The 15,486-nt window shown below is 40.7% G+C and overlaps 1 protein-coding gene across 2 annotated transcripts; it reads left to right on the top strand.

Moving 5' to 3' along the window:
* Nucleotides 1-363: 363 nt before the first annotated feature.
* Nucleotides 364-3,479, top strand: LOC307024241 (general transcription factor II-I repeat domain-containing protein 2B-like). 2 transcript variants are annotated; one of them, XR_013803869.1, is made up of 2 exons: nt 364-1,444; nt 3,262-3,479. XR_013803869.1 is itself a non-coding variant. In XM_079658207.1 (2 exons), the coding sequence occupies exons 1-2, from the start codon at nt 704-706 to the stop codon at nt 2,519-2,521; spliced, it is 1,719 nt and encodes a 572-aa protein (XP_079514333.1). In that variant the 5' UTR covers nt 364-703; the 3' UTR covers nt 2,522-2,842. The 2 variants fall into 2 exon arrangements, 1 of the variants encoding a protein (XP_079514333.1); XM_079658207.1 differs by lacking the exon at nt 3,262-3,479 and adding an exon at nt 1,544-2,842.
* Nucleotides 3,480-15,486: the final 12,007 nt, after the last annotated feature.

Here is a 15,486-nt window from a genome sequence, read left to right as displayed (position 1 = left end):
CCGACTCGCTTGGGATGTGTATGAACCAGTCACAGCAGGTGTTACACACTGAGATCAGACACGAGGGAAGGACGGGTGTGTAAAAAACTCCAGAAAGGAGTCCTCTTGAGGGGTCGCTGCTGGCTGGCTCACGCGGGGAATTCAACGCCTTTTAATAGAAATGAGTAAGTATATTAAAAACATTATTTTGGATACTTTACTCGTAAATAAAAAAAAAGCCAGTAAATACAACAACATCCAAGCCAAGCAACATTAAATAATTACATGCTATTATAAAAATAAAAAGTACTTACCAGTGTTTTTCTTCCAAAAGATCAGATCCGGGGTCAGGAAAAAAGCACACAGATGATCTGCTACGGGATGGGCAACTGGCGGCCCGCGGGCCGCATGTGGCCACCGCCCTCACTTTGTGCGGCCCGCGAGTCAATTTACAAAAATATATTGGTTTCACAGTTGTAAACAAGCAAATCATTTGAACCAGACCCCACTTGTAATTAATAATATTCACCGCTAGAGGGCGCTCCCCCCAAATTAATGAGGCCTGCAGCCAAGTGTATATTGTCTTCTGTTTACCTCGCGGCTTTCCTCCGTTAGCGGGAAAAGAAACAAGAGCGCCCAAAAAAGAAAACTGAACCTAGAAAACCGTATCTTTCAGCCAAAATGGGAAATAGATAATCTGTTTACAGAATTCAAAGGCAAACCTATGTGTTTGGTGTGTCTTGAAACTAAATCGGCAAAGAAGGACTACAATTTAAGTCGCCACTACAACAGCACCCATAAAGACAAATATGAAAAGCACACAGGAGCTGCCAGAGTCGCCATCGTTGCTGACCTAAAAGGGAAAATATGCCAGCAGCAGACCTTTTTTACCAGAGCCACGACTACACAGCAATCGTCTCTCACGGCGTCTTATGCCGTTTCCCTTGAGCTTGCTAAAGCTAAGAAGCCCCTGTTTGATGGCGAAATGGTGAAGAGTTGTGCAGTCCAGATGGCTAAAGCATTCGGAGATGACAACATGGCTAAAAACTTTGAAACCGTCTCTTTGTCCCGTCGGACAGTGACACGAAGAATATTTGATATACAAAATCATGTCGAACAAAAGGTAAAACAAGTCATGCATGACTGTGCATACTTTTCCTTAGCGTTGGATGAGAGCACTGATGTGACTGATGTGAGCCAGCTTCTCATCTACACACGAGCCATTAAAAGTTCATTTGAAGTGCACGAGGAGTTATTGAAACTGGCTTCTTTGCATGGCACTACCAAAGGACAAGATATTTTCGCCGCTGTTGAAAATGTTGTAAGTGCGCACGGAGGATTTCACAAGCTCTCAGCTGTTGTTACCGATGGTGCGCCAGCAATGCAAGGAAAGCGCACTGGATTCGCCGGCCTCCTCCGCCAGAGTGGCGTTGACTGTCCAAGACTGCACTGCATCATACATCAGGTGGGTAACATTATTGTTAGCTATTCTAATGGTTTTGAATGTGGGCATTCTTTGTAAAAAAGAAATCAGGCTAAATCAAATTTCGTTTTGATATTGCAGGAGGCTCTGTGTGCCAAATCAATGAACTTTAGCCATGTCATGGATTTAGTTACAAAGACTACTAATCTCATTCGAGGAGGGAACCGGTCTCTCAATCACAGGAAGTTTATAGCCTTTTTGGATGAAGTGAACGCCGCGTACGGTGATTTACAGATGCACACAGAGATAAGGTGGATGAGCCGTGGAAAATGCTTGGAGAGGTTTTTTGCGCTACGCGCAGAAATCCCTGTGTTCTTGGAGGACACCATCCAATGTGATACAAGTGCGTACTGCGCAAAACTCAGGAATACAGATTTTCTTCTCGACATGGCTTTCCTTGCGGACATTACCTCGCATCTTAATCACCTGAATATGCGGTTACAGGGAAGATGCCAAACCGTGTCGGATCTATATGCGCACATGAAAGCATTTGTTACTAAACTGACTCTGTTTAAAGACGGATTTTCAGCCGACCGTCCTAATCTGGCGCACTTCCCGTCATGTGAAGAGATGCGCAAAGATGCCCCCGAATGTGAGAAAACATTACCCAAGTACAGAGCCGACATAGAAGCACTGCAGCAGCAGTTTAAGAAGCGCTTTCAAGATTTCCACACCATGCAGCCACGCATCGAGTTATTCACTAACCCCCTCTCGGCTGCAATCATCGAGCAGCCCCCTGAGTTGCAGCTTGAAATGTGCGAACTACAGTCAGACCCCTTTCTAGCAAAGCGCCAGGAGAGGGGAATTTCCTTTTGGAGACTGCTACACGAGTCCCGCTTTCCACTCCTCAGGGATTTTGCGCTCTCAATGGCCAGCATGTTTGGCAGCACTTACATCTGCGAGAGCAACTTCTCTATGATGAAGCACATCAAGTCAAGGGAGAGAAACAGACTGACAGATGAGACACTGTTCTATCTCATGCAAATCGGATGTACAAATGTTGATATTGACATTCAGTCTATTGTGCAGCAGCAGGAGAGGCCACAAGTATCTCATTAAGATGTATAGCTTACTGATCCAGCTGTGGGTGAAGTTCAGAAAAATGCATATGTTCTTGGTTTTATGTATGGCATGTGAGGGAAGCATAGAAACACAATACAAAGATGAATATTCGTTGTTAACCTCCGTGTTGGTGTTTGGTACAAGAAACATTTATTGCCTATATATATTTAGTTATTTTCATTAAATTAGTAGCTAAAGTTGGCTATTTAAATGTCGTGGATATAGTATCCTGCCGATGGAAGTGAATGGTCACGAAGTGGCCCTCTGGTAGTGAGGACATTTTTTTTTGGCCCTCACTATCCTCAAAGTTGCCCATCCCTGGTCACTCACTGCATGACCTCTCTGGTGAATCTGTAACCCTTTATAAAAACCCCAGCTGAACTAGCTAGGTTTATGGCTCTAAAAACCCACCAATCGGATTATTCCTGGTTGTTTAACAAATTAGCATCACATTTGTTTTTTATGACAGAGAAAATACTGTTTAGGCTTATTCATATATATATATATATATATATATATATATATATATATATATATATATATATATACACACATTGAAAATATGTACATACACATTACAAACATGTAGATAGTAGACAAAACTAAAAAAAAAGAATTTCCCAGCCTTTCTGTGTTCTGATCAGCTCTGAATCAGCATATTTTGGTCTGGATATATTGACACCCCCGAGTCTCCTCTCAAAAAAACCCTCCTACCTGCTTTTTCTATACTTTTACAGCCTCAGCCGACTGCAGGACCTTGGGTGTTAAGAGACAGGAGTCTTCATCTCCATGTGAAGACATCCGTGACTGATTCACACACGCACCTAGGAAGGCAAAAGGTGCTTTCTTTGTTCTGATCAGCCCCAATCTGCATACTCTGTCCGAATACATTGAGAGTTACTTTTGACTCTAACAGTGTTCCACTGGAGTCATAACTTTCTGAACTTATTTCTTAGCAGCAATTCGGTTTTCTTTTTAATGGTCTAGGCTTTTTTTTTTTTTCTCTTGCCAAGATACTTTTAGACACACGTTGAGGTATGCAAAGCCTTAAAACTAGAACACTGATGGCTGGCTTACGCTGCAAACTTCATCGCCTTTTAACAAGAGAGTAAGTATATAAAACGTTATTTTGTATATTTTACACATCAGCAGAAACAGAGAGAGAGAGAGAGATGGCAGGAAGAGGGTAGACATCCCCCCCGCCCCCAACTCTACAGACACAGGCCATAGAAAAGAGGAAAGTGTGACATTAGGAAGGCAAAAGGTGCTTTCTTTGTTCTGATCGGACCGAATCCGCATACTCTGTCTGAAATACCTGGAGAGTTACTTTTGTTAGAGCTTTCAGAGCTTTCTGAACTTATTTCTTAGCAGCACTGGGCATTTTTGTGTTGTATTGTATACAGTTGAAAGTGCACAGATAAACAGTCAAGCATGGGTGGTAAAAATGTGTCTCCTCAGGCTCTCTAATACACACACAGTCATCTCTCAAACTAGGTGCCTGCCTGCTTTCCAGGACTTTTTACAGCCTCTGGCCGACTGCAGGGCCATGGGGTGTTAAGACAGGCACCTATAGCTCTGGAGTGAAGGTCTCCCCACACACACACACACACACACACCCCCCCCCCCCCCACACACACACACACACACACACACACACACACACACACAAACACACACACACACACACACACACACACAACCACACACACACACACACACATCCTTGGGAGGACATCAGTGAAGGTCCCCACACCCACACACACACAAACACACACCCACACACACTTTGGAGCGGGCCCACCTGTCACTTTTTATGCATACTAATGTGATTGAAACATTTTTTATGATACACCATAAGGCGCAACAGTGGGGGCTTTTCACACCTGTGAATACACATCAACCCCCTCCTATCGACGAATCTCACACCTACTTGGGATATCACACCTACTTGAGATCTCACACCTCGAACAAAGGGGAGGCGGGACTTAGCTCATTAGCATAAGTAGGGAGAGGTGTGACCTGTCACAGCACCTGTCACTTTCTATGCATACTAATGTGATGGAAGCGGGATGAATAATACTACTTCCATAAATCTCTTAATGTTGCCAAAGTGCACCAGATTGATGCTTTAGCTTCAATTTAAAGAAAAAAAAAAATCTTCCCCCCAAGAGGATGTGAGGTCCTCACAAATAAAACGGGTTCACATGGATAGGATACTAGATAAGTGTGCACACTCATTATATACACTACACATTTTTCTTGGATTTGTTAACACTATAGTCCCTAATATATTTGTAGAAAGGCAGGAAATGGAATTAAATTGAGAAAATGTTTCATTGCGGAGGACCCCCCCCCCCCCCACACTTCTCAAACCAAAGTTACACCCTTGCCTCCAACACACACAAACGCGCACATGACCAAGGAGGGCATGAGATAAGTTTGTGCACAGATGGAAGGCTGACAGGCAGGTAGGCCATCCAGTTACTTTAGCCGGGCCGTCTCAGATGATTGGTCGTGCTTTTCACAGTACTACGGCTTCTACAGATGACATTTTTTTATGGATTTTTTGTCAAAGCCCTTAAGATATTCATTGCTATCGGGATGTTAAGAGCATTCCATGGAATATAACAACAAGTGTATCTCGAGCCGGTTTCTCAAATTTACCACCTTTAATTTTACAATATTTGTATTTGTATTTTTTGAGTTTCATTTAATCTATTCATCTGCCCTGCTTTTACATATCCTCATCTTTGCATTTACATGTATTTGTTATAAAGATGGTGGATATGTCATATATGTTTGTTATTACATACAGTATTGACCTAATTCTTTATTTAATCTTGGGCACTTCTGCATTGCATACATTTATTGTTCTTACTTCCGTAAGAGTGGAAAGTGTGAAAGACACAATGACTGGGAATCAAATGCAACGACTCGACAACAAAAGTACAAAAACAAAAGTTTTTACAAAACTTAGGAACAAATGTGCAAAGGCAAATTGCAAATAATACAAGACTTAATTAACGTGGCTCTCCAACAATTAAGAAAATTAGTGTGTTTACTTAAATGTCGAACTCTATCTTTATTACATAGACTAGACTATTGTTCATCATAAAAGCATCTAGCATGTAATGTAATGTATCCCAACTCAGGTGAGTTGTAAGTGTTAGGTGTTGAATGTGTGCAACACTACTCAAGATACATTTGTATTATGGTATTTGTAAAATAAATGTAAAATGAAAAGGAAGATATTTCCTGTGGCTTTGTATTTATGTGATGTGTTGGGAGCCAGATGAGACAAGAGCAAGTACAAAATAATTCACAAGCACTGATTTTTTTTGGCATTCGCACAATATTAGTCCTGGTGCAGCAGTTCAACAACAGAGAGTTTTACAGGCAGTTAGAGAAAAGGTTCTAAAAAAAATCAAGCAATTCGAAATGTTGTTTATCACTGCTATAACATAGCTATTTTCCATCGTTCCTGTGACGTAGTGTCCAAGGTATAGTTTAAATATAATGCCTATAAAACCTTGCCTGCCGTCATTGTTTTTTTCTAACACTTTTGTTAATAGACCCCATGTCTTTCAAAATATACTTCATCGATAATTGCAGTGTAGATATATGTACTGGGTTGTCTGTGAATGTAAAAGATGGGCTTTCTAGCTATAGCTAGCTCATTTTTCAGATGGGTCCGTTGGGTTGTCGTTAGGCAGTGTTCATAGCCCCAGTCATCCGGGGTCAAGGCCTACAGCGGTACCATGATTTCTCTGTCCATGCTCTGAGGTCCGGTTGAGGACAATGACCCTACTACTGTATGCCAATGATCCAAGTATCAGCAAGTTAGTTCCTCTGTTTTTGATGTGAAATGGTATAAAACAATCCATTACTTACTTAATGTTTTAACTTGTTTCTAATTTTGTGTCCCTTTATGTATTGAATCAACCCAAAACATTTACAAATAGCTACAAAGCAACGTTTTTACTGGTGATTCAACACAATATCCAAACGGTTGAGTAACATTTTTTGTAAAATCAAATGAAATAAGAATTTAACTTGAGACAGAGTGGAGATTGACATTTGGCCAGAGATTGTTATCACTTTTCAATGATAGTTGAAACATCTTTTGGATGGTGTGTTTGGGCATGTGTATAGGCGCGTTCACAAAAAGTACTTTTCCCACAAATATTCCTGAGAACTCTTTAGTTCTCATGAACTAAGTACAGATCGCGTTCACACCGGAAATTAGTTCATGGGGGTGGATTAGGCAAATTAAGCTGCTGATGTCACTTCTTCTTCTTCTTCTGCTTTGGGTTTACTGGCAGGCCGCGCACAACTTCACGGCGTATACTGCCGCCCAAAATCCCCGTCCAGAAGTCCCCGGAGTTAGGGACTGGCTTCAGTAGAAGCTGCTGGGACTCCCAGCAGCTTCTACTGAAGCCTTCCGAGTAAACGGCCAGAACGCCGACACCTCCTGAAGTCTGACGTCACGCTTCGCCGAACTGCATTGTGGGGAGCGTAGCTACGCCTTGCTCGCGTTGCTCGCACATAGCTTCGACGGAAGCGTCAGCCAATCAAATCCCGTTTATGAAAATCTGCCAGTAAAACTGCTAGCCAATCAAACCGCGTGTATGCTGCGAGAGCCATACCGCAGGTGATTTCTACATGTTCCATAAAATGGAGGAGAAAATAATCATTGCGGTAGTGAATCAACCGGTTCTGTATGATCAGTCTCTGTTCATCTACCGGGATACAAACCGGAGGAGCCAGGCATGGAAGGAGTGAAGTATTATTTGAATTATTTGAAGTATTAAAGTAACGTGTTATGGCAGGAAAGTTCAATCTGGTATATTCATTTTAATGTCACCTTATATATTCGTGGGTGTTAAATTTGAAAGTACATTTTTACTGTTTAAATAATAGAGAGGCTTTTCATATATTCCTGAAACAATGTCCCACGACTTAGTAATAATAAATTAAAGCAATAGTCTTTTCTTCCACTTTTCATGTGTAGTCAAAAGGGTGGTTTTATGACCTTTGACATCTGCTTTGCAGTTCCCAGCAAGGAAGGGGCCCTGAGTCTCTAGCTTCCTCTGCTAATTGCTAAAACCCGGATTGATTAGCCCAAAGGGAGATGTGCCTCAGATACAAGACAGTTGAAGCCTTGTAGAATTAATGATTTATCTCCTACAGACCCCAAAAGAGGCCTTGAGACTTGGGTCACCCAGCAGTAAATGAGATAAAGGTCCTTTTGAGCTTATCAATAAAATGTATTCATTCCTAGTAAGCTGACTTTGGGGTGAAGGGAAGTTCAGGGAAGCCATTAAGCGATAAGAACAATTAACTTCTGTTAAAGATACATGATACGATGTTTGTGTGTGTTGAAGATGTTTAGGGGGAATGAGTATGTGTCCTGTCAAAGAGTCCTCTGTCATGACTCCAAATCATTGATTGGGGGATCTGCCTGAGGGCAGAGGGACAGAAACACACACACACACACACGCACAGAAGCAACATGGAATCAACAACTGTGGACTTACTACCTGGGATCCCGCCCAGAAGGGAAACCGACCAATGGAACACTGCCAACTCACTGTCTAGCTCGCTCAGAAGTGAACTCTGTGTATAAATGTTGTGATCATTTTGAAGATCGGCACTCTTGTTTCTGACTGGCCGTTCCTGAGACATGTCTCACACGGTGGTAGAACCTGAGCCCGGAGTACTCTGCAGAGTGCTTCGTGATTAGGTGAAGTATTTGTATGATTTTGCCATTAAAGCAGATTATTGTTTAACCCTTATCCTGGCTGCTTTGAATTTTTCCTTCTTTTGAGAACCCGCTCATATAGGAACGGCGCGGAGCAGAGATTCTGCCCCAACAAATGGTGTTTCCCCGACGTGATGACGTCATGACGTGGTGACGTCATGAGTAGGGTTTTTGAGAGGAAAATCAGCAGCCAGCGGACGAATGGTCCGGAGAAGAGGCCTAGAATAATCTCTGACAACTAAAACGAGGATCCTACAATTGAAAGGTGAGCAGACAAGCCTGTTTCTATCGAAGGTCTGTAATTGGCTAAACTAAATTTTAGAGTTGTCAGAGACATATTCCGGTGTCATAGTTGTTGCGGTGGAATATAAAAATACATATTTTAGATAGGTAGGAAAGTTATATAACATAAAAGTGAATCAACGAGGTATGTAAGACGAAGGTGAAAGGCCCCATACTTTTTTCAGAAAGGAGACGGCTGAAGACTCGTTGGGGGATGTTCAGTGCCCGTTTTCAGACGGCATCCGGAACAAATCTGAATAATAATTCTCAGGTTCATAGGAATCGAAGTTGAGTTATAAGTAAATCCAAAGGAGAGTAACGCAACCTTCAAAAAGCAATTTTGAAGTGACCGGACCTCATTAATCCTTTGTTCTGTGGGGGTTGAATCTATAAAGCCAAACGTCACGATAAAGAGTTCTGTAAGCCTGGGTTACGACTCCATGTCAGCGTCACATCGTTGAAAGACGGTGTTGAAGCGCGCTGAGAGGCCCGCTAAACTTGTTGGAATAAACATCGGACAATAAAAGCTGAATAGACTGTACGGGGTATTTTTTCTGTGAATATTTACTGGTAACAAAGACAGTAAGTCAGATGAATAGATACAAAGTCTGTGAATATTTACTGGTAACAAAGACAGTAAGTCAGATCAATAGATACGAAGTCTGTGAATATTTACTGGTAACAAAGACATTAAGTCAGATGAATAGATACGAAGTCATAATGAAAGGAGAATTTGAACGAGAGGAGCGTGAGTTAAGAGCTTACGAGAACAGTGGGTTCAAGCAGAAAAATTGAATAAAAGGATAGCAGTGTTAATTGTTGAAGGAAGCCCTTCTTTTTCCTCTCGAGAGCAGCAGCAGCAGCCCGGAGTGTGTCTACTTGCTTTTGTCTCTAGTGATCTGAAGTTGGAGTGAAATACATAGAAAACTAACAGATCAATGTGTGATTTGAAGTGGTAGATATATTGAAATAAATAAGAAACAATGATTTGCTGCTATTTAGGTATAGTCTTTGAAAACTGATTGATACCGTTGCATTGCGTTGTGAATTTTATGGTATTTATCATTAACTAAGGATTGTACTTAATTATACTTCAAGGAAAATTATATGACATACAGTAACCTTTGGGGAAAGTAAAAAGAGATTTACTGAGTATATGAAGTACATTAAGGGTAAGGTTTTATTCAAATTAAATATGATAGGTGGATTTTTCCATCTAGAATACGACATGGGAAGAGGAGAATTTGTTAGACATGAAATAACGAACTCACTGGAAGAAATATATATTGTGAGGTTATTTAGGAGTTGTTATCATATACAGTTACTCTCAGTTGATGGTTGTTTAAAGTAGATAGGAAACTGAAAACGTAAACGATTCACCACAATGGTGTTTTTAAGTTTATGATGAAGGAGTAGAAAGTAAAAAGAAGGTTTTTGTAAATTTGTCAGAGGGAATCTGTTAATGTTTAAGCATGACAGAGGTCCTGCACGAGGTTTTGCTTCAGCCATCTCACACAGTTTCACAAAGGGGTGATTTGTGAGGGGCTGGAGCGGAGGCAGCTGCAGGGCGCAGTGAGACAGAAAGACAGGAGAAATGAGACGGTTTGAAAGAGTATAGAGAGTACAGGTTGTATAGAGTTACTACTATTCTGGAAAATGTCATATTGTTTTATGAGTAACATAAGATAAGAATATATTTACTAGATATGAGAACAACAGGCTTATCTAGGTTAACAGAAAATTGCTATTAACCAGTTTCAGCTGCAACTATCCTATCTTTGTTCTGGGGAGAACATACGTTGCATTTACAATTAATATTAAGAAAGTTCACAATTGATACCATTAATGACCGTTTGGGATTAATAGGACGAGTTTGTCATAAACATTCGTGCTTAGATGGAATAAGAGTGTTGAGAGATGTTCTCAAAAATGGGAGTTTTCACAATGCTTTTAGTTTTTATTGAAACAATTAAGTAATAAGGACAGAAAAATGTTCCGTGATGATTTATTTAGGTTTCAGCTTTAGTAATAATGAAGATTACATTTTGTAATAATTCCTTTAAGTGTTCCAAAAATATATTCATTTACTGTAGTCAGATTACTTGTTTTAAATATATAGCGCTGGATACAGTTAGTTTTGTATTCTGTTACAAATCTAACCATGCTTGTAACACACAACTTAGATAAACAATTTGAAAAGAATAAGATAAGCAAGAAGATTAAAGATGAATCTATAGTAGTTAAGAAAAGTTTTTTGTTTTGCCTATTAACTGAGAACTGAAGTAATGAAGAATAGGAAGACTGTTACCATTAATGGGTTTAACATTCACATGTTTCAGCATTCCTGACCATATAGACACTCAGCTGTTTTATTTTGTAACCCGCTGGGGGAGAGATTTACATTGAGTTTTTCTCAGTAGCTGATTTGCTGTGATTACAGCAGCATTGGATAGTTGTGCGCCACCTTTGGGTTGTACTCTGAATCAGTGTGTTGGTGAAAAGTTGCTCATTACAGAAACAGAAGAACTGTGCAAAGAACGCATCTCTGAGGAGGTTTTGACAGTTTGCTTGTGCCTCATTGTCAAGGCAACAGTGGTGTTAAGAGGTACTGCAGTTTTTGGGGATTTCTGCTGTACAGAGGACAACGTGTCTCTGCTGATTGTATCACATTGATCCAGAGGTCCCTTCGCCCTCAGGACATCCCAATGCCAGAGAGAGTTTCCTTGGAGCCCACTGACCAGGGCCGGTTCTAGCTTTTTGGGGACCCTGCCACTGACTACAGCTGAAGAGGACAATGAATCATTGACTGTTCTCAATATGACAAGATCAAGAGACAGGCTGGTCTCAGTCTGTTCAGACTCTGAAGAAATCATGCAATGATTTTACAGCATAACTGTGCAAGAGTTTATCAGAAGGTGGTGTAGAACGATATGCTTAGTGTTTAGGAAGGGAGGCTGATTGTTTAATGATGGTCTGGAATACTGAAAAGATTAAAGTTTAATATCCTTGTTTGGCAAACAAGACATCTGATTATTATGTCACACATGATAATCTTGACATAGTGACTAGCTATGGGTAAACGTGTGGACGTTATACCATTATTATCATGAACTAAAAATAAATAGGGAAATAGTATCTGGTTAAAGATGAATGGATTTCATATCCTGGAGAGGATTAGTTATATTGTGAATACTTCACAAGGTATTTACTAATGTATTTTGAAGAACACATAATAAGAACACAGGTCCAGTTTTGTTTTGTTTCTAGATTAAATTGTCCATTACCAAAACTGTTCAGCTTAGGTCTAGCTTTAGACTTTAATAGTAATAGAGTATTTAGGCTTATTTTTGTATATCTGACATTTTTTTAATATGTTGGCTATTCACTAGATAGAAAGATGGCATTACTCTCCATTTGTTAAGAACATTTCTGAAGATTAACTATTTGTTTCATTTCTAATATTCCTATTTAAGACGTAATTTTAGAGTAACAAGGCTGATGCTGAAATTGGAAAATATGTTAGTGGTTTGCATGATGTAAACCAAAAAAGGTTTTGTTTGTTCAACCTCCAGTTAGATCTGAAACAGTAATAATGATTGATTTGGCCAAAGCTTAGTTTAACATCCTGATGTAACATTATGAGGTATGTTCACTTTTAAGGGTAAACAAATTGATTAAATGGATTATTATTATTATTGATTAATTTGGAATATTAATTCAAAGGCCGTTTTCTGCAGGTTCACTTAAGAATGCCTTGCATGAACATTTGTCAGGTATTGTGTTTCCTAGGGGCGGTATATTAATAAAGTGTATTGATAATTTGTTTGTTAAACATCTGAAGAAAATGGTGCTGCGAACACGAGAAAAAACTTTGTTGCATTGGTTGACATCAACACAATGATGTCACTAGTACAACTCCAGCTAGTAGAATATTAAAGTCTCTGCAGAGCACGACACATGGCCAAAAAGACTGAGACCAATGGACCTTTGACCCTGACTGACAGTGTGACTTGAGAAAAGCACTATCAATGACTGACTCTGGGGCTGACCGAACTTGACTTTAAAACCTGACAGAGTGAGTGTGAATGGAATGCCGGCATGTGATCAGTGTAACTGCATGATTCTAAAACAATAACTAACCAAGCATGTTTTTAGACTAACACATTATTCTGGAGCTCCAAGGGAAACGAGAGGTTTCCTAAAAAATGTTGACATGTTTCTAATATTGATTGAGTTATAACAGGTAACACAGATGCAGAATCAGTGGCCAAGGGACTACTGAGAGAGGTAATTCCAGAATGAGAATGAGAAGGTGAACTGTGATAATGAAAACAATTTTGTAATATTTCAACAGGTATTAAAGTAACTGAGGTTTGAAATGTAGAAAGAACATATTACAGTTAAGTTAAAACATAGTAATTTAATGAGATAGAATTTAATTTAGACAACATCGTGAAACTAGCCTGGTAAATAAGTAAAACCCATAGACTGTTTAGATCATTATTGGGATGTACATTTAATTTAAATTCATAATAGAAAGACATTTGATGACAGTATGTTGGATTTCTGTATTCATTTTTTCAGCTTGATAATATCTAAGCACTGACAGGTAGAAGCAGTATCACCAGGAAATTATTCACTTTGTCAGTATCATGAAATTAGTTGTTTTTAATCCATAACATTAGTGTTTCTTTACCAGAGACATTAGCAGTTCATATTATATTTAGATTTTAAATAGGATCTCAAGGATTTCATTTAAAAATAACACAGATGCTTGTCAGACATTCAGAGCTATTGAAATATGTTACTTAGTTCACCTAAAGATGTTGGGGTTTATTTTGTTGACACAGGCCAAGTATTAAGATTCTGAAGCGGCACTGGCAGATAGGAGGTCTGCAACTAATTTAGAAAACCTGTTCACAGACAGCTGTTGTTTTAAGACACCCCACCAACAGGCTCTAAGCGGCCTACCAGTGGTGGGTCAAACACCTGAGGGCCCAGAAGCCCTGAGTGTAGACTTGAGGGGTGGGTATCAGATTTCTCCACACAGGTTGCTGACGCCAAAAGGGGGACCCGAGGAGCAGGAGGCCGACACAGCGGAGTTCGTCAGGCCTACGTGACTCAACCCCAGGTTCTCCGGCCTCTACAGAGTGACCCAGAGGACATCTCATGCCGTCCGCCCAGGAGCAAAGGGGGACATCTGGTACTACTGGAGCCAGTGTGCGGCGAGGAAATCACCGGCTAGGACCATGGAGGACATCAGGACGGACTTGGCTATCGTCAACGAGGACATCCCTACAGCAGACGACTCGGACTGGAGGAGAAGGACCTCACGGACATCCCGACAGCAGACGACTCGGAAGCTGGCGTCAGCGGGCTGGGGGACTTCTCGAGGCAGCAGAGGAGTCTACTTCTCTCTGATCAGATTCATCAGTTCCACCTTTGAAGGAAAGGCCGCATCTCCCCCTCCCTATCAGCTGCCCTTGTTGGAGTTTTCCGCTGAGGGGAGGGGGGGGGCCCTGAGGATTCAACAACACGCAAGGATGCTGCTTTCTGGCACTCAGGTTCGCACTCTGATAGTTCCTTCACTGACATTGAAAGTTGTGTTCTGTTCACAAAGGTATACTGTTGGGGAGCAGACACAGTGGCAAGGAATGACAGTAGTTGTGTTTCAAATGTCTTATGTGAGTTGGTCTTGTGGGGCGAGACCAAAAGGGGGAATTGAAGTATTATTTGAATTATTTGAAGTATTAAAGTAACGTGTTATGGCAGGAAAGTTCAATCTGGTATATTCATTTTAATGTCACCTTATATATTCGTGGGTGTTAAATTTGAAAGTACATTTTTACTGTTTAAATAATAGAGAGGCTTTTCATATATTCCTGAAACAATGTCCCACGACTTAGTAATAATAAATTAAAGCAATAGTCTTTTCTTCCACTTTTCATGTGTAGTCAAAAGGGTGGTTTTATGACCTTTGACATCTGCTTTGCAGTTCCCAGCAAGGAAGGGGCCCTGAGTCTCTAGCTTCCTCTGCTAATTGCTAAAACCCGTATTGATTAGCCCAAAGGGAGATTTGCCTCAGATACAAGACAGTTGAAGCCTTGTAGAATTAATGATTTATCTCCTACAGACCCCAAAAGAGGCCTTGAGACTTGGGTCACCCAGCAGTAAATGAGATAAAGGTCCTTTTGAGCTTATCAATAAAATGTATTCATTCCTAGTAAGCTGACTTTGGGGTGAAGGGAAGTTCAGGGAAGCCATTAAGCGATAAGAACAATTAACTTCTGTTAAAGATACATGATACGATGTTTGTGTGTGTTGAAGATGTTTAGGGGGAATGAGTATGTGTCCTGTCAAAGAGTCCTCTGTCATGACTCCAAATCATTGATTGGGGGATCTGCCTGAGGGCAGAGGGACAGAAACACACACACACACGCACAGAAGCAACATGGAATCAACAACTGTGGACTTACTACCTGGGATCCCGCCCAAGGGAAACCGACCAATGGAACACTGCCAACTCACTGTCTAGCTCGCTCAGAAGTGAACTCTGTGTATAAATGTTGTGATCATTTTGAAGATCGGCGCTCTTGTTTCTGACTGGCCGTTCCTGAGACATGTCTCACACGGTGGTAGAACCTGAGCCCGGAGTACTCTGCAGAGTGCTTCGTGATTAGGTGAAGTATTTGTATGATTTTGCCATTAAAGCAGATTATTGTTTAACCCTTATCCTGGCTGCTTTGAATTTTTCCTTCTTTTGATTACCCGCTCATATAGGAACGGCATGGAGCAGAGATTCTGCCCCAACACTCCTCCTCTCCACCGCTCCCATGTTTTATTTTGTGTTGTCATAAGTTAGTCTCTCTGCGTTTCTGCGCTGGGCTAATGCTAATAATGCAATGCGAGGATAATAAAA

This window comes from Notothenia rossii, assembly GCF_949606895.1.
Source record: "Notothenia rossii genome assembly, chromosome: 11".
Taxonomy (NCBI): domain Eukaryota; kingdom Metazoa; phylum Chordata; class Actinopteri; order Perciformes; family Nototheniidae; genus Notothenia; species Notothenia rossii.
Note: the sequence above shows the minus strand (reverse complement) of the source record. Positions and strands in the feature narration are given on the sequence as shown.